The 26187-nt window shown below is 44.9% G+C and overlaps 1 protein-coding gene across 8 annotated transcripts; it reads left to right on the top strand.

Annotated features, from left to right (window-relative positions):
* The first annotated feature begins 961 nt into the window (after window positions 1-961).
* On the top strand, window positions 962-18611 carry RHOH (ras homolog family member H). 8 transcript variants are annotated; one of them, XM_004936113.5, is made up of 3 exons: window positions 962-1287; window positions 2196-2300; window positions 15202-18611. In XM_004936113.5, exon 3 carries the CDS (start codon window positions 15424-15426, stop codon window positions 15997-15999), a length of 576 nt encoding a protein of 191 aa, XP_004936170.1. In that variant the 5' UTR covers window positions 962-1287; window positions 2196-2300; window positions 15202-15423; the 3' UTR covers window positions 16000-18611. The 8 variants fall into 8 exon arrangements, with proteins under 8 accessions (XP_004936170.1, XP_015140939.1, XP_025005848.1 ...); XM_025150080.3 differs by having other exon boundaries at window positions 1235-2097; XM_015285453.4 differs by lacking the exon at window positions 2196-2300.
* Window positions 18612-26187: the final 7576 nt, after the last annotated feature.

Below are 26187 nucleotides of genomic sequence, written 5' to 3'. Positions count from 1 at the left end.
TTCCTTTCTGCTTTGTCTTGTAGTTTGTTCTGAGTTTTTATTATTATTTTTTTAATCATTCTTGAAAGCAGTGTAACTTTATATGGGAATGCATTATACCAGGATAAAGCTGTTGTGGAGAAATTCACTAGCTCTCTTCATCCCATCCTGTAGAGAACACGAAATGCATGGCTTTAGTCCTGGATCTGGCTCTTATTCCTGCAGCGTGGCAAGAAATGGCCAGGAATGATCAGTCCCCAAAAAGAGCCCAAAATATTTTCTGGGAGCGTCTCAGGTTCTGTTTCTCTGTCTCAGAGGCTGTTCTTGAAGCTGCCAGGAGATCCACTGCTGTGTCTGGCTGAGCAGCAGCCAGCCCCCACTCCGGGCAGGATCAGGGCTCCTCACATTCAGCTCAGGGGCAGCCATGTAGCGTCCTTTGCCACCTCCTGCTTGCTGCAGCCAGATGCTGTCTCTGGGGGAAGGACAGCGAGGACAGGGGGATCCTTGCACACATATGGGTTAAGGGGGGAAGGAGCATGCAGGGAGCTGGGAAGTGGGAAATGCTCATGGCTCCTGCACAATGGACCACGGGCCAGGCACTGGAAATCCTGAAACTCTCACTGGAGTGCTGTAGCAGGAATGCTGGACGTGATGAGAGCCCAGCCTGCTTGAGCTGTCTGTGCTGGGCAGGTTTCTCCCTGCCCGCGGTCCCTCACTGCTGCTGCTGGTCAGTGTCCTTGTTCTGACATACGGTATGGGGCGATCCTCACTGAATTCAGGCAAACCCCTACAGCCAGCCTTAAGGTACCTGCCCTCAGTTTGCAGAGGGTCAGCTAGACGTACGCCGTTTGCGAGGCTGCACTATACCTCGAGCAGCCCTGGGAGCAGCAGCCTGCAAAGAGCAAGCGTGCTGCAGGCCGCAGCCGTGCTGCCCCAGCCCCCAGCAGCGGGACGCTCACACAGCCCGCAACCAAACCCACACAGGCAGCGAGGAGCTCACCAGGAAGCTGACGTACCCTCACCCCTCCGCTACTCCTCGTCACAGCACATCTGGGACCGACCGCTCTCTGCCGGCCCAGCCCTGGGACTAATGCGGCCTGTACGCGCAGCGGTCCCTGCTTACCGCTTGCTTTTTTTTTTTCCCCTTCTATCTTTGTAGTATAATTTTTCACATCTGCTAAAATAAGAGGTCCATCTGAACGCCCATAGAGCGCGGGGCTCCGCTCTTCGTCTTCTCTCCCCCCTCGCTCCCAGTAGCCGACTTCCGTAACGTCTATTTTAACAGCCGCGCTCCGCTTCCTGCCTCTGGTGAGTTCGTTCTCTTTCTTCTAAATGTCATAACTCGAATTCGGATTCTGGATCAAATTCGATATCTTTACATGTACTTTCATTAACAAATTTGTGAAATGGGTTTATGCGATTGGTTCTACTTCGTACCATCTGTTTTGTTTCCAGTGCTGTGATACTCTGCTAAGGGCCGCTCTCACCCCACCCCATCTATCTTTGGGGTTTCTGTTTGTTGCCGAGTCTGTTCCTACTTCAGCACAAAAAGGCCCTGTATAAACGAGGAAAACTGGCATGATAGGCCATGCCATACTGCTGTTTTAAATGCTAACCCATGTATGAAAAAGCAGAGAAAACGTGACTTATTCTGAAAATAGTGGGTCTGATTCGGACCCCGTTGCTGCTGTACGGAGTGTGCAGCCGGGAGCGATGGGCGTCTTTATCTCCAGGGATGGCTTTCTTTCCTCAGTTGTGGAGTACACCGCGGTGATGAGGAAAACATTCTGCCTCGTCTTAAACATTTCTGAGCAAATTTAGATGAAAGTATCGTTGTGGCAGCCTGAGAAAGGTGAAATTTAGGTTTTTAGGACTGAAGTGAGATTGGAAGTACGTTTGATTTGCTGAGATCTCTGTCACTGGCTCTGGTTCCCCTGAAGCTGGCCCACTGGCTGCAGCAGTGGAAGGGCTGTGCTGCTGTCTGCCTTCATCTCACCCCACAGCTGCTTCTTGGCTGCTTCCGAGCTGGCTGTGCCCTGTGGGATTACTTCTGAGAGCAGTGCGTACTTGCACACATGTGCAGATCTGTGCACACACATTTCTACGTCCTGCTCACAGGTGAATGAAGAGGGAGAGTACAGAGCCAGCACCAACCCTCTGACACAGGTCCCCATGCAAAATCTGAACCTGGCTTAAGACTTGCCCACTTCTTTCAGGTGAGCTTTCACCCGTGAATGGGACAGGTGTGGAGCTGTGGCATCTGCAGGAGGACGGCTTGAGCGCAGGATTTACCTTGAAGAAAACACTTGTTGGGGAGAAAGGTAGGATAAATGGGACTAGATGGTTGTTATCAGGCAGATCTGCCAACGTTTGTTTGGTGTCAGAATGTGCCTTTCTGCTGCTGTCAGAATATGGTGGGATTTTGCATTGTGCTGTGCATCTTCGTGTTTGATACCTCTAAAATATGCCGTTTTGATCAATGGGTGTTTACAAATATTTGAGTAGAAAAGACCATACAAATATACTCTCTTGACTTTAGATATGATCTCAGTTTTCAAATGCAGGTCTGAAGAGGTAGCACACGGGTGAAGGTGGGCACAGACTTTGTAAGGATACCGTGTTTGGGCCTTTGGCAGCCTCTGCTGGGTAAAAAAGCTCCACGTTTGCTTGCTTCCTGCTGCACTGAGAGAGTGAGCCTTGGTGGGACGTGATGCCCAGGTACATTAGCACTAGATTAGCTGTAGGAAACCAGGAAAAGCAATAGCTTCGTACTTACTGAAAATACGTGTTTTTATAAGTAAGCTCTGCTTGCTGTCTAAGGTCCAGAGCAAAGAATTAAAACAGAAAAAATGGGCTTGACTCTGAGATATAGCAAGACCTAAGTTTGTAGTCCATTAGCAGGGCAAAGTGGCTATAAATTACTGACAATCTCATGTTAAGGGAATTTTGCTGTTCCAAAGCAGTGTAAGATGGGCTTACAGAAAAAGATCAGTCCAGCTGTGTCAAAGAACGGTCCCTATATTGTGCAGCATGATAAAACCATGAAGCTGGGGGGGGCTCACTTCCAGAAGTTACTAAAGATGCTTTTCCCACCTGATAACCTGCTTTCACAAGTAAATGTTTGCATGCAGAGATTTAACAGATTGTGGCTCAGTTTAGGGATGAAACGGAAGCCTTTTCCCCGCTGCATGGACCCAACACCAGCGGCTGGCGATAGAGCAGCATCACCCGATCACAGCTGCCAGTGGTATCAGGAAGCAATCTCTTGTACAGCTAGGAGCAAGCCGTACAGATCCTCAGTGGTGCCAGTGGGCACTTTGCATACTCAAAGCTCACAGGAAATGAGCAGAGCTTGTGGTGGCAGTCTTGTAGGCTGAGCCACTGGCCCATCCTGTACAGCATCAGCGGAAGAACTTGTGGCCTTTCCTCCACGTTATTTCTCATAACCCATTAGGAGGACATTGAGGCAGAGAGATGCGTGTCTGCTGTTCCTCTTCCTGTTATTTCTGTGCCATTCTGATACATAGCAGCCGCTGGGTTAAGAGCTGTAAATGAAAGGGATTTTCGCTGAAGACCATCTCCCTAAATTGAACGCTTCCATTTTCTTTGTAAAAGTTGGCGCTGTGATTCTACAGTTTTAATTAAGAAACAGGCAGATATTATTGACTGCATCATTCAAGTGATTAATTCAATTTGGCAGTGCTTATACACTGAAAAAATCGCAGTGTTTTTTATAATACTTTTGAGCTTTGTTTGGAAAGAAAGAAAATGAATAACCATGAAACTCGCCTGTTTCAAAGTCTTGAGTTTCAGGCATCACTCCGCACAGTGTAACATCATTTCCAAATTAGGTTCTCACCCTGGCCAGCGGTGTGTGATTTTAGTAATTCAGCTGTTTTTAACTGTTTCCATGACACAGAAAGAGCTAACAGCTGCACAGTCTTGGGATAACCCAAGTGGTGGTAGTCTATAATGGAAGTTGTCTGCTGCTGTCTCATATTAAAGCAATACGCGAATCCTGTGCAGGATCACACAGATATAAGAAACACTGCAATGCAGTGTAACAGCACAGCGTGTGGTCTTCTCTACAACACTTCTCCGCAAAACCAAACATGGTTTCATGATACGTTTAGCAGAATTATATTGTGCTTCATTTCTGATGTCAGTAAAGAAACGAGGAAAACATCCCTCACCTTCCCAAAGCTTTGATACCAGTAGAAGGAGAAGCACGGGGAGGCAGAAAAAACTCTGCAACGCAGCAGTGGAACTCACTAGTAGGCACCCTTGATGTATTGGGTCTAAGATGAATGGGTGCCAGAGGAGCGTGGAGTAATGGTTGCTGCAGGTCTGGAGGCTGTGCTGGAGGCTGGCTGGTGGATCGCTGGGAGCACAGCTGTGTGCCGATATTCCTCTCACTGCAGGGAGAACCATGCCTTTTGCGCAAGGAGTTGTATTTGGTCCTTTCTCTCAGATGCTAGGAAGTGCAAATTTCTTACCGGTGAGCGTGGTGTTGACCTGGCACAATGGCATCTATTGGATGAAATTTCCAGCCGTAGGAACTTGCTGGAAACCATGGGTTCATCTGCTATGGCTCGGGGGTTTCCCCAAAGGGGCTGCAGTGACATATCGCGTAGGAAAGACCCAACATGTGCCGGAAAGGGAACGAACACCTTGCCCAGCAGAAGTCAGCACCAAGGGCTGTGGTTGAGCACAGTACACTGTGCCATTTGTCGCACACAAGTGCAGAGTGGCAGTCTCAAGAGCTTGATACAGCCAACCCATTTGGGGATGTTTGACCAGCTGGTGATACCTCTTCTGCTCATGAGTGCCAAGCATTTGCTTTTGAAGGTTAGCCTAGTTTAAGTCAAATGACATATAACACCGCTTCTCCTGTGTGAGAACAAGACCCCTACATGGTTAACTGGTTTGATTATTTCCTGCGCACGCTCTCATTGAAATAATATGAAATCTTTCCGTCCAGCTTTCCTTCTTTGCTGAAAGCCTTGCCGGGGGGACACAGTTTATTTGCAACATGCTTTTTCAAACTGAGTAACTGTGCTTAAAAACTGGTAAATTCTCTAGAACTCAGTTATTGAATTAGCGATACATTTGAACATCTGTTAGGTTCCTTGGTGTGCTTATGATTTTCTCACAAAAAATAGAGTATAAAACATATGTCTTCAAAATCCCTCATGTAATTTCCTTTGTCTTCGTTAGTCTAAATACTAGTTTTACATTTCATATATCTTCCAAGTGGAGTTTTAATTCTGGATGAAAAGCTGATGTGTGAAATGTCTGAGTTTAAATCAAGTCTCCCAGGATTCAAAGATAAAGCACAGGAAATATTTGCATAATGTTCAAACGTAGCTCTCCTAAAATCTCTCTTATTTTTTTTTTCACGTGATCATTCTCATGCAAAGTTTGTAAAAATCAATGAAAAATGTAGCATGTTTCTTTCTATGCTTCCCACTGAAAAAGAGAAACTCTTCATTAAGGTTTACCATAGCATGGGGATTTGCATGATCTTCAAACCAAATAGACATCAGCTTTCAGTATCTGAAGAGGCTTCTCAAAGTACTGAACTGAAGAATAGGTGAGAAGGATTTTTATATTATTTTTGGTGGTAGAGCAGAGCCTTTTCTCCTCTTAACCTATTCCATATGACTCACTGCTGTCTGCAATGTTACATTTTATTATCTTATATAAAAGTGATGTGAGATTAAGTATTGGAATTGGAGAAAAGCGAAGGGAGCCTGACCCTGAAATGTATATTCTGCCCTGCCATACGATTGCAGTAAGATAAATCAATGCAAAATCTGAACAGCCAGGCATGATCTGTACTAATTCCTGAAAAAAAAGGAGAACTCTTCACAACGCATTCATTTGAAACCGTGCTTTGATCGCAGCAATGCACAAGACGTGGACGATTGATTCCGTGTAAGCAAGTAGACCCACTCACTTACTGAGTTTAATTTAGTTTACTACAATTAAGGAATTCTGGGGAGGCTACGTACCAAAAAAACCAAAACAAAACAAAAAAAAAAACCCACTAAAACGTTAATTTCTACCTATAACATAAATCTGATGTTATGATTGTGCCTGGTGCAGGGCAGGAATACAGAGTTGTGGGCTAGATTGTGGATGCCAACGCCTTTGTTAATTTATAAAACAAGACCTTAAAGCAACAAACATGGAAAAGGTTGTGATAATTGTATGTTTTGTGTTGCACTTTCTACATGCAGAGTGACTGACATTGTTTCTGAGCCAGCCCTTTTTACATTGGTGGGTACATTTTAGCCGATGTACACATAGACAAGATTTCAAAATGAACGGTGGAGTTTGGCTGTTTCCCTCCAGGTGAAATCTGGGTGAAGATTTTAAGCAGTTGAATTTGCACAGGGGCAAGAAAACCCTTCTTCTTGCTGGCCATTCTAAGGAGAAAGCTAAGACTGTCAGCCAGGTTCTCAGTGCTATAAAATTGATAACCAATCAAATTGTTGTTGCTTACTTACTCTGGCTTCGCTCATTAACCCGCAGTTTGACATTCATCAGAACAGGACAAACAGAACCCTGAGATGCACTGAGCGATTCGGGACATTCTTCCTGAAGCACAAAAAAAAAACCCAACCACTACACATCTTAGCAAGAAGTCGTTATTCTGAATTGTTAGATCAAATGACAGGTTATAATTTGCTGCTCAAAACGCCTATAGATTTAACGTTTTTTATTCTTATCACAAAATATGCAAAAATAATCTTCTGTCAAACACGACAATTCTGTTCTAACGTTTTCCTTCTCCTCCTTTATCTCTCACTGAAATCTAACTTCGGTAAATACTTAATTTAATGAATATGGAGAACCTCCCGGGGTGAGGGGAGGAGATGCAGGATGAGAGCCTACTTACTGTGATAGACATTTCATAAACACAGAGCAAAGTTACATCCAGACAGACCTCTAACCTTGGCAATCTTGCAAGAGATCCACGGAGGTTACAAAGAGTAGAATGAGTATTTTCAGATTTTTTTCAGCATCAAGGAGGGTGTTATGTCAGCTGTGTTGTTCTGTATTAGCTGCTAGCTGCACTGTTAACATCGATCGCTTGGTAGTGTCTAAGGGTCAAGAAGGTTGGGTGCTCTGTAAGCACGGGAGAGGAGTGTGGTCCTGCCCAGGTCAGAGCTAACCACACTGCAGGCAGCCCTCTGTGGCTGTGGGCTCGGCATGGGCCCGAGAGAGAGCCCTCTTCTCTGGGGACGCAGGTGTGTTTGTGGGGTGCCGGCTCATTAGTTCTAGCGTTTCACCACGCTGCACATCTGGGGGATTTAACGTAAATTCGTGTATCTCCTTAACAACAATTTATCGTCATGTATTATAACGATGGGACTAAAATCACAGTGGCTGAGTATACAGTAGAAAAGTAATTGTTTAAGATGTATGAATGTGTGCGTATTACCTCATATAATGTTCCGATCTATCAGCCATATACCTATGCTACTGCAATTCCAGATCTAGCTGAGTGCTCATTGCTGCTTGTGTGGATACAAATATGTGTGCACATCTATACGTAGAAATAAAGTAAAGTGAAGACCATGACCACTACATTTCAATTAAAAAAAAGAAGTTGTCATTTCAGTAACATATCCATTGTTTGATGCAAAATCTGCATGTAGATTTTAAAACGAGGATGAAATATCTTAATGTGTTTCATATAGCAATCAATAGCAAAGTTATCTGCAAATGAACGAGTTTCAGTGTATGTACACATACATATCTACGTATACATACAGGTGTTTGTGGATGTCAGAGTTTTGTACACACGTGCATAGATTAATTTTTGCAATATTTATGCTCTTAAAAATATACTGATTTATTTTTATTTATTTTCCATATATGTGCACATGCATTCAGGTAGCAGATAGTGCTTTATTCTGCAAGAAATTACATTTGTATGAAAGTAATGGATATTGATTGTGTGTGAAAGAAAAATTGATTCTTTGTGTACATTACGCACGTGCCTGCAGGGGGTCAAAAGACCCGGGCAGAAACAGGGAAAGGGGTAGGCTTGCTGGAAAGAGAGTACATCTTTGTTTGAGATTGGAAATAAAAGAGTGCTTCTCAGTTAAACTCATATATATATATATATATATATATGTTTTTGAAGAGTTAAACCCGTAAAAATATCTACAAAAATATGTTGTGAGCATTCTTTTGATTTGCCTCAAACTTCAAGAAAGGTGAACTGTGTTAAAAAGAGGATGTGACATGAAAAATTTGAAGTGGTTTGGGGCCCAAAGCTGCAAACCTTTCCACATGTGAATAACTCTACACACACAGTATTCTCATTGAAGTCAGATATCAAATACTGCACCACCTGTAGCGCCAGCCCTTCGGTTTGGCTGCGATGCAGATAGTTAGGGGTGTGTGGAGCTCTGCTTTAGGATTGGAGCCCATTCTGATACTTGGGCCATTTAGGATGTCTGGTAGTGCAGTAGTCAGTGCAGAGCGCTTTGTCCGTGCTCATCTGCAAGCGTGTCTGTATCCCCATCTGGACCCAAAAGTAGCTCTGCGGTGTAGTCGCTGGTGAATGGATATACAGATATATGTGTGTATGTGTGCAGAGGCAGAGCCTGTGAGGGGATGTAGGCAGGCAGATGGTTGGAGCGTGTCAGTGCTCGAGCACATACGTGCGTGACATTTGCACATTAGCTGTTCTATTTAAGGCAATGTGTATGCTGAGACTCGAGAAGGATTTCATCACTGTTTAAGAGCAGGGAAGAAAAGTTATCACAGAGAAGAGTGGGAAAAGAAAGTGACATGCCCTGTATCTTGCAGACAGGAAACGCTTGGTAAGTGCAAGGGCACATGCAACACTTTGGGCACAATGTGCTGCTGGCTTTGGGGGCTGTCGGACCACGCTGAGAGCAGCAAATGGGCCAGTCCTCTATGAAGGGTCTTACCTCCTGCATCAGGCTTACCCATGTTGTATTTGGAGAGGACACAACATTTATCCTGAAAATGTGTCTATTTTGAAAATGTCCTCCAGGGCTTCGAACACCATAGGTTTGTAGTTTACTCTGTCATGCCATAAACATGGACAAAGAATGGCTTTAGACTCATGGCTTGAATTTTGAAGCAGGCACTTAGTGCTGCAGAATTGATTTCTATTGAATTTAAGATCTCGAATCAATACGCAACAGTCTTTTTGCTAATTTTTAGAGTGGTTCTAATTATTTGTGTTCATGCTTAATTTATAAGTAGCTGAATCGAAGTGTGATTAATCGCAGATAAAGGGTTCTTGAAGTTACATAAATATTTCTGACACTTAATTGGTTAATTAAAAGAATTGCTGAATAGTTTTTCTTAGTGTCTATAAAAAAATTGAATAGATCTTCAGGTTTGTCATTATCCAGTACTTATATATATCAATAATGGTACTATCATGCATCTGTGTAAGCACGTGTGTAAATACGTATGAGGGCTGCTCCGAAGGCAGTGTCTCCTATTCTATTATTTTGGCCCACGATGTCAGAGGTGGATGTTGGTGGTATGGCAGTAGAGGGTGAACCTTCCCACCAATACTCCGTTACGGATGGCAGCAGAGGGGCACTCTGACAAAATGGTGTCCGACATGGAATTGCATATGAAGCAAAGGTGTGTCACTGAATTCCCTTCATGCAGAAAAAATGGTACCCACTGACATTCTCTGATGCTTGTTGAGCACTTATGGGGACCAAACGGTGGATGTGAGCACAGTGAGGCAGTGGGTGGTGTGTTTCAGCAGTAGCAACAGTGGGTCACTTACGCTGTTACCGATTTTTATAGGCATGGTGTATCGGTTCTTGTTCATCTCTGGTGAAAATGCATAACTAATGGTGGTGACTATGTTAAGAAATAGTGTTTTGTAGCCAAGAATTTGCTCAGTCTAAGAGTATTATTGTACTCTTGGTTGTATTTTCCATGGCTCCATGGAAAGAAAAAGGAGGCAGTGATTTCGGACTGACCTGCGTACATTCTTTTATGAGGAAAGCTTTCATTTCTTTACAGGACCTCTTGTCTCATTCCAAATAACATTGACCTGTATTTGTCATTGTTTATAACAAGACTTCCCAGTCTCAAAATGAGGGTTTTTATTTTAAATCCGATTACTTGCGCTCACTTACTAATAATAAAGTTGGCAAGATGGCTGAATATCTGATCATAAATCCTTTCCTTCAGTTTCAGTTGTTAAAACTGCCAAACAAAGCAACTGGGGTGTAAATTTTCAGGTACTGTATTCATCCAGCAGTAATTTTCTTAGCAGTTCCTAGGGAAGCATTCATCCGTCTCCTACAAATTTAATGAACTGTTTTTTCTGTTTTAATTTTAGTTTTGCATTTTTTTCAAAACGAAGTGCTCAAATTGTACAACAGAAGCAGATTTTCAGTTTTGTGAATAAGGGAATGGTTGGAAAACGTCTACGTTGTTATGACTGCAATTTTATTTAATGCTGGGAAAAAATTGCGTTGAGAATGCAAGACATCTTGACTTTGAAAATATGGGTTCATTGGGTGCTGCTTGCTCTTCCAACTTTAGGAAGCCATTGCAGTTATCATTGTATTCAGGGCTAAAATATCTGTATAAATCTCTCCTCCAAGCTTCTAGGCATCCTCACAGTCCTTTAAAGTAGCAAAAGACACTGAGAGATTGTCATAAACACACCGGAGGGCTGAAGCACCCGCTGGCCAATAAGCTGCCATCTTGCTCTTGGTCTGGGAAATAACGATGGAGCCTGTGATAGCTTGCTTGGAAAGTGAATTCAGATTTTTTTTGGTGGAGCATTTTGGGGAAAAGATGCCGCACCCTGCAAAGGCATAGCCTATGTGCCAGTTCCTCTTAGTGGCCGCGGTACCACCACTAAATGGCAGGATGGACTGCAGTGGTGACGCTGTCTGAAAAGAAAGGGAGGCAGTTTCCTAGACCAGCGAGACCAGGGCTACATGGTGTGATAGATCAAAACAATCTTAAAATAGGATTAAAAAACAGGAGGCAGCTAATGCAAATGTCAGAGCAGCAGGTTAATGATTATGAGACAGGAAACTTGGCGGCAAGGGGCCATTTGCTTGCAGACCAGCAGCAGTCTCCAGACAGACTGCAGTCGATGCACAGGTTTTCAGGAGCCCCATGCTGTGGCAGCAGTGTCTGAACGGAGTGGGTATGATTTGCTCACAGAGCTGTAAACAAGGTGGCATGACATTGGTGACCCAGTGATCTAGTGGGTCATGCAGATTGGATCCACGGTGTCAGGAGGCATCAATCTCCCTGATGCATCTTCTGGGTGTTGCCCCTAACCAGGCAGTGGCTTCTCTACCCTCTCTTGATTTTCTGCCAGCCTTCCTCTTCCTCCTTCTCTTTCTTCTTCCTCCTCTTTCTCCTCCCGCTCACAGGAGGTGCTCTCAGGCCCCACTCAGTGTACTCACAGAGGTGGAGGCGTAAAGCTCTGTGCTGCCCGGTCAGTGACAGTAGTCTCCGCGTCTCCTTCCTGTCCTTGAGGGTCTCTAAATAAGAGACACGATGACAGTTTTTATGCATCTGCAGTGCAGCTGGAATGAGCTGTGATTATAACCAACATGGTGGAGACGTGCTGAAGACACTGCTTTGCAGACCTCATCTCTGCATGAGGTGGGACTTAAGGAGGAGTACGTGCAGGCAAAGGCAATGTGCAATCAGGCATTGCATAGTAACTGGAAGTCTCTCCAGTGGTTTTCAACTTCATTTTTCTTTTTATTAGTAAAAATATTTTTGCTTCCTCTCAGCATCAGTTCTCTTCAGTAGCTGCTGTACACGGTGTTCAAGCTGAAAAATCAGTCTGCTCTTATCCTGATATCAACAGGAACTGCAGTAAGGTATAATTGTGGTAGGAAACGGATAAGGACAATAATAGTTAGCATGCTAATTGCTTTAACTCTCTGAAGCATTTTGTGACTGCCAGAACAGGGTAATGTCTGAAAAGCCTGTTGTCTTGCCTACATGGTTTTGTTTATACATAAACTAATCTTTTCCAAATCCCAGTCTACCCGAGGCTGCATAATCAATATACAAGATAGGGTTTAAAATCAGGTCTTCCCAACCCTTCTCCTTTCCTCCCATCACAAGATACTGTCCATCTCCTGCAGATGTTTCACCACATTGAGCCACGCTCACAATGACCTTACAGTAGATGCCAAAGATAGTCCTGGCAGAAATGAAAATCCCATTTGGTTCAGCTGATAAACTTTGATTCAGTCCCTTTTTGCAGTGATTGCATCAGAATTAGATACATATATTCTTATGCTTAATAATATTATGAAAGCCTTCACCGTGTTATGTAAATACATTTTGTTGTTTTTACAGGTGGGGAAAACATAACCAAAATAGTGTAAAAATAAGTAACATGTTTATGTCTGGAATTCCAAATACGAAATGGATTTGATAGAGTTAGTAAAATTAGGGAAACAAATTGTTGGGAAGAAATCCTTCATCAGCTGAAACTCAGCCTCAGGTGATTCCAAGCTTTTGTGCAGGTGAAGCAAGATTGTAACTGGTGCAGTGTCAGAGCAAGAATCCAACACAGTGTTAGAGGAGGGAATCAAAGCTTTTGCAAATACTTACACAGCCGTCTGTATACTGATGGGTAGAGGTGCCCTGTTCTGGCCTGTCCTTTAAAGGAGATTGTTTTCTATTGATGTTTCATCTAAAGGTTTTTCCATTAATTAAGATGAGCTTATGTAATCATCTTAATACATTACTACTCCTATCCTGAGGCCACATCAGTGACAGGCTACATGTGTGCTTTAATACACCTCTCCAATATGCACTTACTTACACAGTCCCTGCCATACACGATAGTTGGCTGCAAAGGCAAGATTGGGACTGACACCAGTCTGCCCCTGGGACCAGAGCATGGGCCCAGTTATGTACAGTTTATCAATGAATTATATCCTCACAGATCCCTTCCAACTTGGGGTATTCTGTGATTCTATTTGCTTTAAATGTCTCTGCACTGCCACAGAGGACTACTTCGTCTGTTATTACTGTGTGTGTTGAGTAGCCTTTTCTAGGCTTTAACCACTTGTGTATTTTCTTTGTAAAACTGCCAGTAAAATTAGACCTGGTTATCAACAGGCTGTGTAGCTCAACAGTCCTTTCATCCATCTTTCTCTGCTTTGGTGTTTATGAAATAGCAGAAGTTGTGCTTGGGCGTTCTAATCTTTCCCCACGTTCAAATACACACAAAATAGTGAAACTAAAGCCGTTACGGACTTCTTGCATCAGGGGAAGGTTTGTTGGTACGTGCTGTGTTTCTCCTGGGAGCGCACACTTTTGTCTGAATCATGCGCTATTGGCTTCTGGTGAACGGTGGTGTTTTAAAACTGTACTGCTGACACAATGCTGAAGTAGAATACCCTGAAGGAAGGACGATGATGCACTTCAGTAATTATACTACGTATCCTGTGCATGCTTTTTGAATGTTCGTAGTTACCTTTTGCAAATATCATGTTTCATTCCCTTGCGTGCTTGTTTGGGGAATGAAGGAGTAACAGTAAGGTTATCCCTGTTGAAGCCTTAAAGGTGAGCGTCCAGCTGCTGCCAGCAGCACTTGGTCTGGCAGAGCAGCCCATTCAGTTCCCGGCAGGCAGCAGTGCCGGTCTCGGCCTCCATCCCACTTCCTAGAAGTGGCCGCGATGGTGAGCACAGCGACCAGGAAGTGACGTCTGTCGCAATGGCTCCTGCAGACATCCGTCACTCGGGGAAGCATAAACCTTCCCCGTAGCCCCGGTGCCACTGCTATAAAGCAACATACCCCAGCCGAGCTCTGGCACATCTTCTTCCAGCTGGTGTGTTGGGTGGGAGAAGAACAGGCATGCTGGCAGCATGAGAGGAGGTAGGTGAGGAGGTGGGAGGATGCCTCGTTGCAAAATGGAAGGAGGGGAGTTGCCAGCAGCAGTTGGCAACGTGTGTAAAAATGTTTTCTCTAGGCTCACCTAGTGCTTTTCTTTTCCTCTGTTTTTTTTTCCTCTGTGAGATAAGCCTAACCTGGAAATGTGGGGTGGTGGTGGAGTTTGTGTCGTGAAAGTGTTACTGTAATATCCAGTACGTACTTTCTGTGGCCATCATTCATTTCTGAGCAAGTAACCTCATGGTGAGGCTTCTCTTTTCATAGGTGAAGCAGGCAGAAATACATTATCTGTGTAACATATGTGGGAAATTAGCCAGTGATATTTTTTTAAACCAGTTTTTAACCAGTTTTGTTGAGCAGAGCTAACTTTCCTTTGGTTTTGCAGTTGGTGACTCGTGTAGCATCTTTATGCAGCTGTATGTGAGCAGTAAATCTTGCACATTGCCAGCAGGAAAGAGACGTATACCTTCAAAATAAGAAAATTTGACTGAATGCTGGCAGGAGCTCAAAAGCAATTCCATACGTACCAACTGCATAGGTACTCCCAGATCAGTTTTACAACAGAGTAAATAAATGTTAGGGCAACCACATCCCCTTCTGATAAAATTGCCTGAGTAGGCCAACATTACTGGTGTGATTTTCTTTGGCTTGTGCTTCTTGCTTGTTGGAATTGATTTGTAAGAAACATTTCAAACTTTTTTTTTTTGTATTTTTGCTGCGAATCCTACATTGCTTTTGAAAACTGTTCAGGTTCATGCCAGTCAAGATTCACATCTGAAGCCTTTGCTTCCTTGTTGTCACAAGCAGTTTGGCATTACTGCTCGTTATGGAATAGTTTAAATTGTCTAATCAGTTCATGAAGTGATTCTTTTCTCATGGCTACTTCTAGAGGACATGAGTATGTTTTCAAGGGAATCTAAACTGACTGATTTAAGAGGGATTCAGGGTTTTGGCAGCCTTTGTTAAAGTCAGAGGCAGGAAATGTCTCACTGAAAGCAGGTCAGTAACAGTTATACCAAAGCGAACAAGATTTCATCAGTTCTTTAGACAATAAGGGGGAAAAAAAAGCTGGTCTTCGTGCAGAATGGCAGAGGTGATAAGACTGCTAGCCCCTGTGGAGCAGGAAGGAAGTTATTAGCCGAATGGCTGCTGTACACACCGCCAGCTGGGAGGGAATGGCAGTGTTCAGCATCCTCCATGTGGGGTACTCCCCATGGCTGTCCAAAAATGTGACCAGAAAAGTTTGTCTTGACGAAGAACAATCTGTTCTCTGCGGGTTATAAACGTTACATTTTATTTTCCTCTTTCAGAAACATCATTTGACTCACCGAAGAATTAAATCCAACAGCACTGCAGAGCTGTGTGGGAGAGGAGGGGATTTTAGACTCAAGTGGCACAATAAAGTCTTCAGAAGTAAAGACATTTGGAACAGCTTCTCCCCAAATGGAAGTTATCTAGACGGCCCCTGAGACCTCTCTGCATCCTGCGTCTGCTGCACCAGGACGGTGTTCTTGGCCCTGGTCTTTAATAAAATGTTGGATTCTATCAAGTGCGTGCTGGTGGGAGACTCCGCAGTGGGAAAAACATCTCTCTTGGTACGTTTCATCTCTGACACTTTTCCAGACAACTACAGACCCACTGTGTATGAGAACACTGGAGTGGATGTCTTCATGGATGGCGTCCAGATTAGCCTAGGCCTTTGGGACACATCTGGAAGCGATGCCTTCAAAGGCATTCGCCCCCTCTCCTACCAACAGGCAGATGTGGTGTTAATGTGCTACTCCGTGGCAAACCACAACTCCTTTCTAAACCTGAGGAGCAAATGGATTGGCGAGATCCGCAACCATCTGCCCCGCATCCCTGTTTTGGTAGTGGCCACGCAGACCGACCAGCGTGACACGGGGCCCTACCGCTCCTCCTGCATCAGCTCCATGGACGGCAAGCGGCTGGCCCAGGATGTGCGAGCCAAAGGCTACCTGGAGTGCTCAGCCCTCAGCAACCGCGGCGTGCAGCAGGTGTTCGAGTATGCTGTGCGGACGGCAGTCAATCAAGCCAAGAGGCAGAACAGGCGGAAACTCTTCTCCATTAACGAGTGCAAGATCTTCTGAGGACTGCCGGCGGTGGTTTTGCCTATGTTCGTTGTTTCTGCCTTTGCACAAAGACGCTGTGGCAGAGATAATGGGAGCGAATCAAAGACAGGAGGACTCCTGCCAGGACCACAGTACAGGTGGCCCCAGTAAAACAGATGTGCACTCTGCCTGTTCTGTTCCCCTACCCAACACACATGGCCGCTATCTTTAAAAACGACAGATGCAGGCAAGGGCCTTTGTTCACAACCCTGTGTTTGTAATTTGCCATCCTGGACTGAAGCAGACCCCGCCTGGAGATTAACAGATCATAGTTGTGCAGATTTTGTTATCAGTGTTCGTCAGCTGTTGGTTTGTCTGCATATATTTCATGACAAACTTCACCTGGATCAACCTCCCCTCATGATGTATCTGTCCATGTGGAGTTTTTTTTTTTTTTTTTTTTTTTACTCTAAGAACCTAATGTATAAAATCTGACCATCTCCTATCTATTTAAAGGATTCTTGTGTATGTTGTTGTAAAATCCTGAGTGTTTGTTTTCATATTTCTATCTAACCACCAATGCAAACAATTCCACTCATATAAGAAACGGCCTGCAGGCAAACCTAGCACTTCTTATACACGCCTGAGTTACTGCCCAATAGTGATCAAACACACTGTGTCCAGACTAGGAGTGATCAAAATGTAGTGACATTTGATAGTTGCCTCTGTGAGATTTATTTTCTTACCTTAGTCCTGTTCCTAGGAAAATAGAGACCACAGCAACAATGTGGTCAGTGATGTGCTGAAGCAGGAGGAACTTAACCTGACTCTTCCTGGACTTGACCTGGTTACAACCCCACAAGGTCTGGCTTGTAGTCAAGGCTAACCATGTGGGTAGGGTGGTGAAGACAAATCTGTGCTATCATCACTTTTCATGTCCCTACTGTAATTCTGGAGGCAAAAGACTTCATTCTCTAGGGATGAAAGGTATTTTTTTTTCCTTGAGCACTAAAATTCTCACATATTTTTTTAGCGTATTTTGATTATAAACTGTGGTTTTAGTGAAACAAGTATCCTGCTTGCTGGAGTGCAAGAAATGTCTGGACAGTGCTCTCAGACAGTCTAATTTTTGAGTGGTCCTGTGTGGAGTCAGGAGTTGGACTTGACGATCCTTATGGGTCTCTTCCAACTTGAGGTATTCTATGAATCTATGATTCTACTATAGTAAAAAATCAAGTACATGGCAGTGTTGAATGTGCACATTTACAATGGCTAAATAATACATTTTTTTGAGTTTGCATGCTAAGCATAACGGCCTGGATTCTATAAAACAAAGACTGTAGAAGACTTTGTGCCTGGGAGAGCATGGCAAGTCTGAGCACCAAGTTCTAACATACCCGCTTGGGCCAAGTTTCCTTTCTGCACAGAGAGTCAGGCTAAAGAGGTGACACCTCTAGATTTGTAAGCACATACTGCTGGAAGACAGAGTGGGGTCCAGACACACCATGTTGTGCATTCCCTGTGAGTTGTGGTGGCCCCACTCCTGAGATTATCTGTGCCAAACCCTCCGCCCCACAGCATCCCTCAGATCTTGCAGACTGGTCTCATTCCAAGGTTTCTGCTGCCCTTCCCATCCTTCAGTGAGCTCAGAACTGAGGCTTATAGCATGCTGCCATGGAAGGTGTTGCACAAAACAGTAGGATGATTCTCTCTCTGTGAGGATCACAAGAGAATTATCTGTGTCTGTTCTGACTAAGCCTGACTCATGTGTTCCAATTGGAATGGATGCAAAAGCTTGTCTGATTCAAATCCAAGGTAGGACTTTGGAAGTTATCCTACTAAGCATGTAATTTATAGCTCAGATCTAACCTACTGATAGTTTATACCATAAAAAACAGTCAGGTGCCCTTCTCCATGCTCTGTTCTACCTCTGAGCTTCTTCATAAGGAGAAATTCCAAATGTAATCCTCCTCCTCCTATGAATCCTAGGGATGGTCTCACTTGTGATGTAGGTGAACAAGTAACAGCGTTATGGGCACCTTGAGTGGCAGTAATGCATAGGACACTTGTTACTGCAACAATCCCCCAAACTCCTAGGCTGGTGAATATTTACCACTCACCAGCCTTATTCCAAGTGTGGTCCTAAAAACATGCTGATCTCATGGGAGGTTTTATTATCAGCTTCAAATCCTCACAAGCTTCTGCATCTGAGCATACATTTTTCCTGCACTCTTCTCTTTACAATCTCTCCTTCTCTTTGTAAAACTTCTGGTGTGCGTTGGAAATCCCTTGCCCCCTCAAACACTAAAACTGACATATTTGTAAAAGAACCTGAACCGCCTGATACTTACATGGAGTTACACAAATGTTAGTGATTTTCATTCCCCAGTTAAAAATCTTTTGGCTTTTGGAAGAAATAAGTTCCAATATCCCAACTCTTGTAACGTGCTGTCAATGAAACTATTGTTTGTTGCATCCCCTAATTTAAAAGTAGTCATTGTTACTGTTTGAACATTAAAGATCACATGCAAAATTTTGCATTGTCAGTCTTGAAGTCTGTTACATTTGTAGGCATTTTTATTATGGTCTCCACCTCACTGGTTTAATATCTGGTTTCATTAAAGTGAAACATTTTTTGCCGGCAAGTTCAATTGCTGTTTTGTTTTTCCTTTTTGTGGGCTAAGCTTTGCTTATGACAGTTAATGTTGCTGTTTTTATGCGTTAAAGAACAGTGACTGCTAGGCTAGGATGCCCTGCTGTGGTATCTGCTGTGAGATGCTGGGATTTAGGGACCAGAAAGCTCTGGAGAGCTGTTGCTTCAGAATAAGCCAGATGAAAATATTCACACTGTAACTGAAAACCCCATTTTGTCTGTATTTGCTTCACAGGACTTGTGATGATATATTACAAAATGATGAACTGAAGGATTGCTTGCAATTTGCTGAAGCAAAATGGCTTCCCTGAGATGCATGAGCTGACAATATGGGCCACGCAGGGGATTCGGGGGTGGCTTGCTGTACTCTTCACTGTGTGTCCTAGAGCCCATGCAGGGCTGAGCACACTGAGCACTGGCTGCTTGGTGAAATCAGATCAGGGAGAAGATAAAGCAAGGGGTGGGGGGTTGGTGCTATGTGAGAAAAAACTGCTTCCAGTTTTCACAGCCTGCTTATTTTCAGGCTCTCAAAGCTAAAAGGCACTTTTCATCAGGAACAGTGAGACACGCTATTTTTGTGCCTGTAATTATATGGCTTTCTCTGGGCTGTGTAAATGACATGCTCAAAACGTGTTGCAAGAGTGAAGTCCGAACACAGAATCACAGAATCATAGAATCATAGAATGGCCCAGGTTGAAAAGGACCACAATGATCTAGTTTCAACCCTCCTGCTATGTGCAGGGTCGCCAACCACTAGACCACGAGAACATGGCGGACACTGGTTGAAAACCTCTCCTCTCCTCTCCTCTCCTCTCCTCTCCTCTCCTCTCCTCTCCTCTCCTCTCCTCTCCTCTCCTCTCCTCTCCTCTCCTCTCCTCTCCTCTCCTCTCCTCTCCTCTCCTCTCCTCTCCTCTCCTCTCCTCTCCTCTCCTCTCCTCTCCTCTCCTCTCCTCCTCCATGAGGTGAACACACAGCATGAATGGCAAATGGAGGCAGTGACGGACAGCTTACGCTGCCCTGGAGCCATATTGGTGTTGTTTAGCCGGTGTCACTTGGGGAACGAGGTCACTGGGTTCAGCTCTGTGATAAAAAATCCAACTCCAATATTCAAAACACATTCAGATGACAGCTGGGCAGAAATATCGAGCTTCTGAAAAGAGGCACCACCTGGTGTCGGTTGGGCTGAACAGTTTCAGCTAACAGGAGGAACCTTGCCCACATGTACCCTTTCTGTTTTTTCGAACCTTTCACTTTATTACTTTGTCACTAAGATCATTTTGGCTTAACTCTTAACAGAGGTCAAAAGGAGGAAAAAAAAAAAAAGGAAAAAAAATAGAAAAGAGAGAAAAATTTGAAGCAACACAATGATTTTTGTCATCATTTGACTTCTCATTTTGACAGAAAAAATCAATTTTGGTCACTAATTTTTTTGATGAATTCTGCAAGTTGGACAAAACACTGAATAGACGCACAGCTGTGATTAAAACTGGAAACTACTGTCTTGCAGCACGTGGTGAGCATGCCTTACATTGCCTTAAATCGGATTTCACAGCCTTTTTGTACTTACTTGATCTACAGCATACAAGTATTTTCTAAGAATGTCATAGAAATGTTTCAGACTCCTCTTCACCCCCCCAAAAAACATAAGAGACATAATTCAAGTTTGGCAGACATAATTGCTGTTGTTTGGCAGACCAATATGTGCAGTTAATAGTTTGCAAATAGTTGTGTAATTGTTGTGCATACTCTGTGGTTGCTCAGGTGTCCGACCACATACTGGCCAATGCTCGTGTTCCTAAAGAAAATGCATTTAATGCAGTCTTCTTAGACGTGGTACCGTGATGAAATCAATCACCACGGGGTTCAGTCATGAAGAAAAAAGAAATGTCAGCACTCTGACATCTCAGCCTTTCCTATATTACCACTGCATTCAAGTGAATACAGCCATTACAATCATTTCAAATAAATGGGGGCAATTCATGTCTCCTTGCACTTTCTCCTAATGACTCTCTGACACAGGGCTCAGTTAGCAGACAGGATAAAAAGCTCCATTTCACAGGGTCACAATGGCCCGTCCATTCCTGCCTTTGTGAGCAAGTTAACCACTTTGACTTAATTAAGTCGGTTCAGCCTGTGAAAAAAATAACAGCTATAGGCACAACTGGGTCAGCCGAACACCCTTGTTAGAAGGTGCTCTGAAACAGCTGTCGTGAACTTTTGCCTCCGGGTGTGAGGAAACGTGTTACCTCTCAGAGCAATCCTTCACAGCTGGAAGTGCAAAAAGAGCCGATGAACTATCACCACGCACCTGCTCTGGGTGACCTCCTGCACGTCCCTTGTATTGTGCTCTGAGCAGGGGTGCTCATAGTGACATGCTGGAGAAGACAACCCTGGAGGCATTCAAGGCCAGATTGGATGGGGCCCATCCGGTGGGTGGCAACCCTGTCCACGGCCAGGGGTTGGAGCTGGGTGGGCTGTGAGGTTCCTTCCAACCCAAACAGTTCTATGATTCTGTGAACAACCCTTCTGCACGTTCGGGTGCTGATGGGGCTGTAAGCACTTAGGCTGGCCACCACAGCTGCAGTGGTCATGCTGCCTGGGGCCCAAGGATGGGAGATGAGCAGCATCACGACAGAGCAGCCCTAGGAGGGAGGTGGCCCTGGCCCAAATCCCCCCTTCTCCACGGCACATCCCTTCCCAGCAGAGCACTGTGTTTGTAATTAGTAAAAAATTGGAGCTGTTGCTGCCTTTGTAGTCATGAAAAAGCAAGTGAGCGATGCCTTACGCCTCCCACAAAGCCTCTGTGAGGCTCAGAGAGGTTCTGGCTGATGTTTCTCTCACCCTCGGCAGAAGTCAGTGTGATTCATGCTGGGGTGGAGCAGGAGGGCACGGGCACACGCATGTCAGTGGTTGTTTCTGTCCCTGGGAAGGGGGAAGGAAACAACGGCTGATGCCTCTGCACAGCTTGAGGTGCTCGCTTGCTCTCACAAGAGGCCTGCAGCCCGCCTGCTGCCCTGGCTCTACAGAGCAGGGCAGCTGCTCCTGACCACCATCTGACAGGGGAGCTCTCACCAGGTCCGGGCCTTTACCCCCATGACTGAGGCTGTGTCTCCAAAACTCCACCACCATTTCTGTACCAAAAAGGCTGAGGTTTTGGAGTGAGAGGCAGTGCTGCTGAGAGTTCCTGGCCAGCTCTGCCTCCTCTCAGCTGTGTTCCAGTCAGGGGCAGGGACAGGATGCTTGTCAGCTTCTCAGGTGCATTCATTATGTAGAAGCAACTGGAGAGAGGCTGCATCTCTTACACTGCAATACTCTGGTAACAAACAAGCAACTGCTGAATTCTCTTTTTGTTCCTGAAAACTGTTCTTTTTAATCTATGAGATGCTAACTGACTTCTTGGCTTTCATTTAGCTGCCTCCATGGCACTAGTTCTGCTGCTTACAAGCCAGTGTCAACACAGCATCTGAGCAAGGGCTGGAGGTCACAAGATTTCATATGTGACTGGTTTAGGATTTCAACTGGATCTTAAAACATATACACATACTGAATTTTAATACAGTAGGTGGAATTTGCACAGTTATCTGATCCATCATGGACCTGTTGACCAACTAAACCAGAGCTGCAGCTTTGGCTCGTGGTTAGGGCACTGGATTAGGCAATTGCTACGAAACCCCTCTCCCATTAAGCCAGGCCAAATCCAGTTCAGTCATTGGAAAGTTTTTAATCTAACCCAGCTTTCAACCGAACCCGTGCAAGCTTGAACAAGTAACTTGAAATGCAAATCTGAACTGACTGCTGGTGCAGCTGTCCTAACTGGGGGTTAATTCAGGATCAGCTTGATCAGGTCCTGGTTCCCCTTCTGAGAAATGGTTCTGGTGACTGCTTTGACCTGCAGGGTTTGCTCTGGACAGATCAGTGACACAGCTGTACAGGACTGGGGCTCTGTAGTGCCTCAGTTAACTGCAGGGGTGGGGAGGAGGTAAGCACAAACGATCGAAAGAGAAAGGAGAATATTTACAGTGCACTATTACTATTCTTCCAGACTGTAGTCACGTCTGTCAACATAATGTTCTTCTTAATTGTATAAAGCACAGGTAATGGGCTGAGCTATCATCTCACTCATTGCTGTTGTATTAAAAAATCAGACTGCACTGGAGGGAGCAATGCTGAGCACTGGGAGCATAAAACAGAGGGAACATCACTGATACTTACCCCTAGGTTCTATTTCCTATAGTGGCTGCTGCTGAAGGCTGGGCTCTGGGCTGGGCTGATCTTGGTGCTGCAGGGACAATCTTGCAAGAAGGAGTTGGTGGCCAACTGATAAGCCCTTACTGGAGTTTCATCACCTTGAAAATGCTTTCGTTCCGTTTATGGGGGAACTGAACGCGACCAGAACAAAAATGTAGGTTTAGCAAGACTGAGGAAAGCAGTCAGGAGATGAGCAACTGTGACCTTTGCACCCTTAAAATTGGCACCCTTAACACTTCCATGTATTCTGTGTACGTGACAGAAGAAAAAAAGTAGTGCAAAACCTGGGAATATCTACCTTCATTAAAACATCTACCTCTAATTCCACTAAATCTATTTGCAGAGCTGTGTATGCTATGACTAATGAGAGAAACTACATGCCAGAGGTGAGGCATGAGCTGCAGGAGGAGCAGTGGGCCCTGTAATTTCACAGGAGCCTGCAAGCACCAGGAGAACACACTGGGACAGGAAAAGAGGACAGAAGCTGTGGAGCTCAGAGGCGCTCTTCACAAGAGCAGTGGACAAAGCAGCTGCAGGAGATGAACAGAGAAGGCAGCATGAATGTGAGTGGAAACTGCACTCATTTCTGTACAGGGAAGGAGCATGCAGGCAGCTGCACTGCTCAAGATTATGAAGTAATGCTTAAAAACGGCTCCAGGCTATGGAAAAAAAAGATGTGCCAGGGTCTCTAAGAGCTTGCAGGTGTACTAAAAGAGAGGAAAGGGAGGTGATGCTGCATTTTTCTGATGGAAAACAGTGGTCGTGGTCAGTAGTGCCTCTAAGGTGCAGTCCCCTGCAGGTCTGAGAACTGAGCATCCCCCTCCCTGAAGCCCAAAGGCATGCAGACAATAAATCAGCCATATTGATGAAAAGGTCTCAGAGAGACCCAGGATGTCTGGGCTGGGAGATGCAGGAGATGGGATATCCTTAGCTGGGGTGGGAAGCACTGTGCAGAGATGCCTGAGCTAAAACCACTTGTCCCAAAATACACAACCCATGCCTGTGTTGATCTGGCAGTTGTCACCAAGACAAGTAAACCACCAAAATATAAACTCACTCTGATATAAACTAATACAGAAAGTGGCTCCAAAAAATTAGGGGATTGTCTTTGTTCTGAGAGATTTCCGGACAGCAACTTTAGTTCCCCTCCCTGTGTGGTAGTTTAATTACATTTCCCTGTGCTTGTCCACAGACCTTCCCATGCACAGTCCCTTCTTGGCCATAACAAGGTCATTTATGGCAGCACCTGCCTTGGTGAGGCCATGGGTTGCAGGTTATTCCTGGTGCCGTGCTGAATAAATGCATGCTCTGGGGCTGCAGCGCTGAAATGCTCATCTCCAGGTCCCACTTTGACCTGAGTTTGGTGGGGTGCAATGGGCTTCAGGACTGGGCTGCGAGACACTGAGCTGTTGGAAAGTCAGAATTTAAAAGAGAAATGTGCCAGGACAATACAGCAGCTGGAAGGAGGAGATAAAAGAATTAAAGAAGAAAAAAAAGAGAAAAAGATGAGTACGTTGTATGCCTCCACTGTGTGCACAACTTTACATGACAGCAGGCAGCTGTGAGGGACTTTGCTTCCCTGCAAGCATCTCATGATTTAGTGATCCCAGTGGGGTGTGAGTAAATGAGTCACAGCTGGAGCAGGCAGTGACCGTGATGCTCCTTGATCTCATGGTTATCACACGGGACACGCTGGGCAAACAGGAGAGTCAAGCAGAGTCAGGCTCAAGACTGAACAAACAGATTTTCTGACAGTATTTCTTATGAACATTCCCTGGCCGTACAGAAGTCATAGAAAAGATCTAGTAATGGATTCAGGACATCAGCTAGGGAGGCAGGACAGCCGTGTAGGGGAACACTGAAGGGACTGCATTTTTCTCCATGGGCTGAGGATCAGAGGACAGACCTAAACCTGCTGGGAGTCATCAGAGTGGAAGGAGATGTGAAAAGTACAGCTGTCACTTGCCAAAGAACATTTGGGCACATGTCACATCTGACCAAATGGAGGTGTAAAGCATTCATGGTATTTGACAACAGTCATATTTCTGCTTCCCCATTAGGAACTGAGCTTGGGCAAAGGAGCCAGCCTGCAGGAGTATGCTGCTCACTGACCGTGCCAGATGCCTGGGGAGCAAAAATCCCTTGTGAATCCCCCTGAGTCCACGTTTTGGATGACCTAATTGCTATCACAGAAACATGGTAGGATTAACCACACAACTGGAGTCACACACTTCAGTATAGGGCTACAAGATTTTCAGAAGAGATAGGCAGGGAGGAAGGGTGGGAGCGCTCTATGTTAACAAAAGAGAAGGCTTGTGGAGACCTCACTGCAGCCTTTTAGCGTTTAAAGGGAGATTTAGTTTAGATATAAAGAAGAAATTCCCAGGGTGGTGAGGCACTGGAACAAGTTGCCCAGGGAAGCTGTGGATGCCCCATCCCTGGAGGCCTTCAAGGCCAGATTGGATGGGGCCCTGGGGCAGCCTCATCTACTGGTGGCAGCCCTGCCCATTGCAAGGGGTTGGAACTGGGTGGGCTTTAAGGTCCCTTTCAACCCAAGCTCTTCTGTGATTCTGTATGATTTTTTGGGACAAGACCTGAGGGAATGAATGGCAAGCGTCACCTCCTGGTGTGGTACCTCAGTTAGCTGAAGTCTGAGTCAATCACCGAATGACTGAACAATGTGCACCTTTAGCATTAATGGTCACATTAAGCCCACAGTAAATGTCACAAATAGGAATCGCCTTATTTCTTTCTGTGAAGCGTCCAGATTCCATTTGTTCAGCAAAATATTTTCACGGGATCACAAATCTGCCCTGAGTTTCAAATTCACAGAGAGCTCCCAGTTACAGCAAGGACTAATTTAGGTTTTTGAGGTGCATATGGTGTACAGAGGGGATCTTGGTTCAAACATGTAAGATACAGCTTGCCGGGGTAGTCTGAACACCTGCAGAGAGGAACATCTGAAGAGTTGTTGAGGTTCGGAGACCACTTGATCTAAAAGTAGTGGGGAGCTGTGAGAACAGCACTGATGGCGGCGCTAACAATGAGGGGAATGTAAGGATGTGGTTTGCTCTCAAGAAGGTTAGAAAGAAAGTAGGAGGGGGAAGGAGGAGAGAGAGGTGGGCTGCTGGTATGCAGAACAGTAGGAACTAAAGCGCAGTGAAAGGAAATAGCTGAGGCTGTAAAAAGTGAAAAAGGTTACCGAGAACTGAAGAAATCAGAGATGAGATAATGTGGCTGAATGGAGAACTGCCCAAGCTTCTTGCTTCTCGTTTCTGCAGTTCACCCTGTGTCAACCTCTAGCAGCACGGGAGGTTATATGGACA

This window comes from Gallus gallus, chromosome 4, assembly GCF_016699485.2.
Source record: "Gallus gallus isolate bGalGal1 chromosome 4, bGalGal1.mat.broiler.GRCg7b, whole genome shotgun sequence".
NCBI classification, from domain to species: domain Eukaryota; kingdom Metazoa; phylum Chordata; class Aves; order Galliformes; family Phasianidae; genus Gallus; species Gallus gallus.
The sequence above is the reverse complement of the archived record's forward strand: the minus strand, read 5'-3'. Positions and strand labels throughout refer to the sequence as shown.

What these genes read in the sequence shown, in the direction of transcription:
- RHOH (XM_015285453.4), top strand. Translation starts at nt 15,424, where the DNA reads ATGTTGGATTCTATCAAGTGCGTGCTGGTGGGAGACTCCGCAGTGGGA.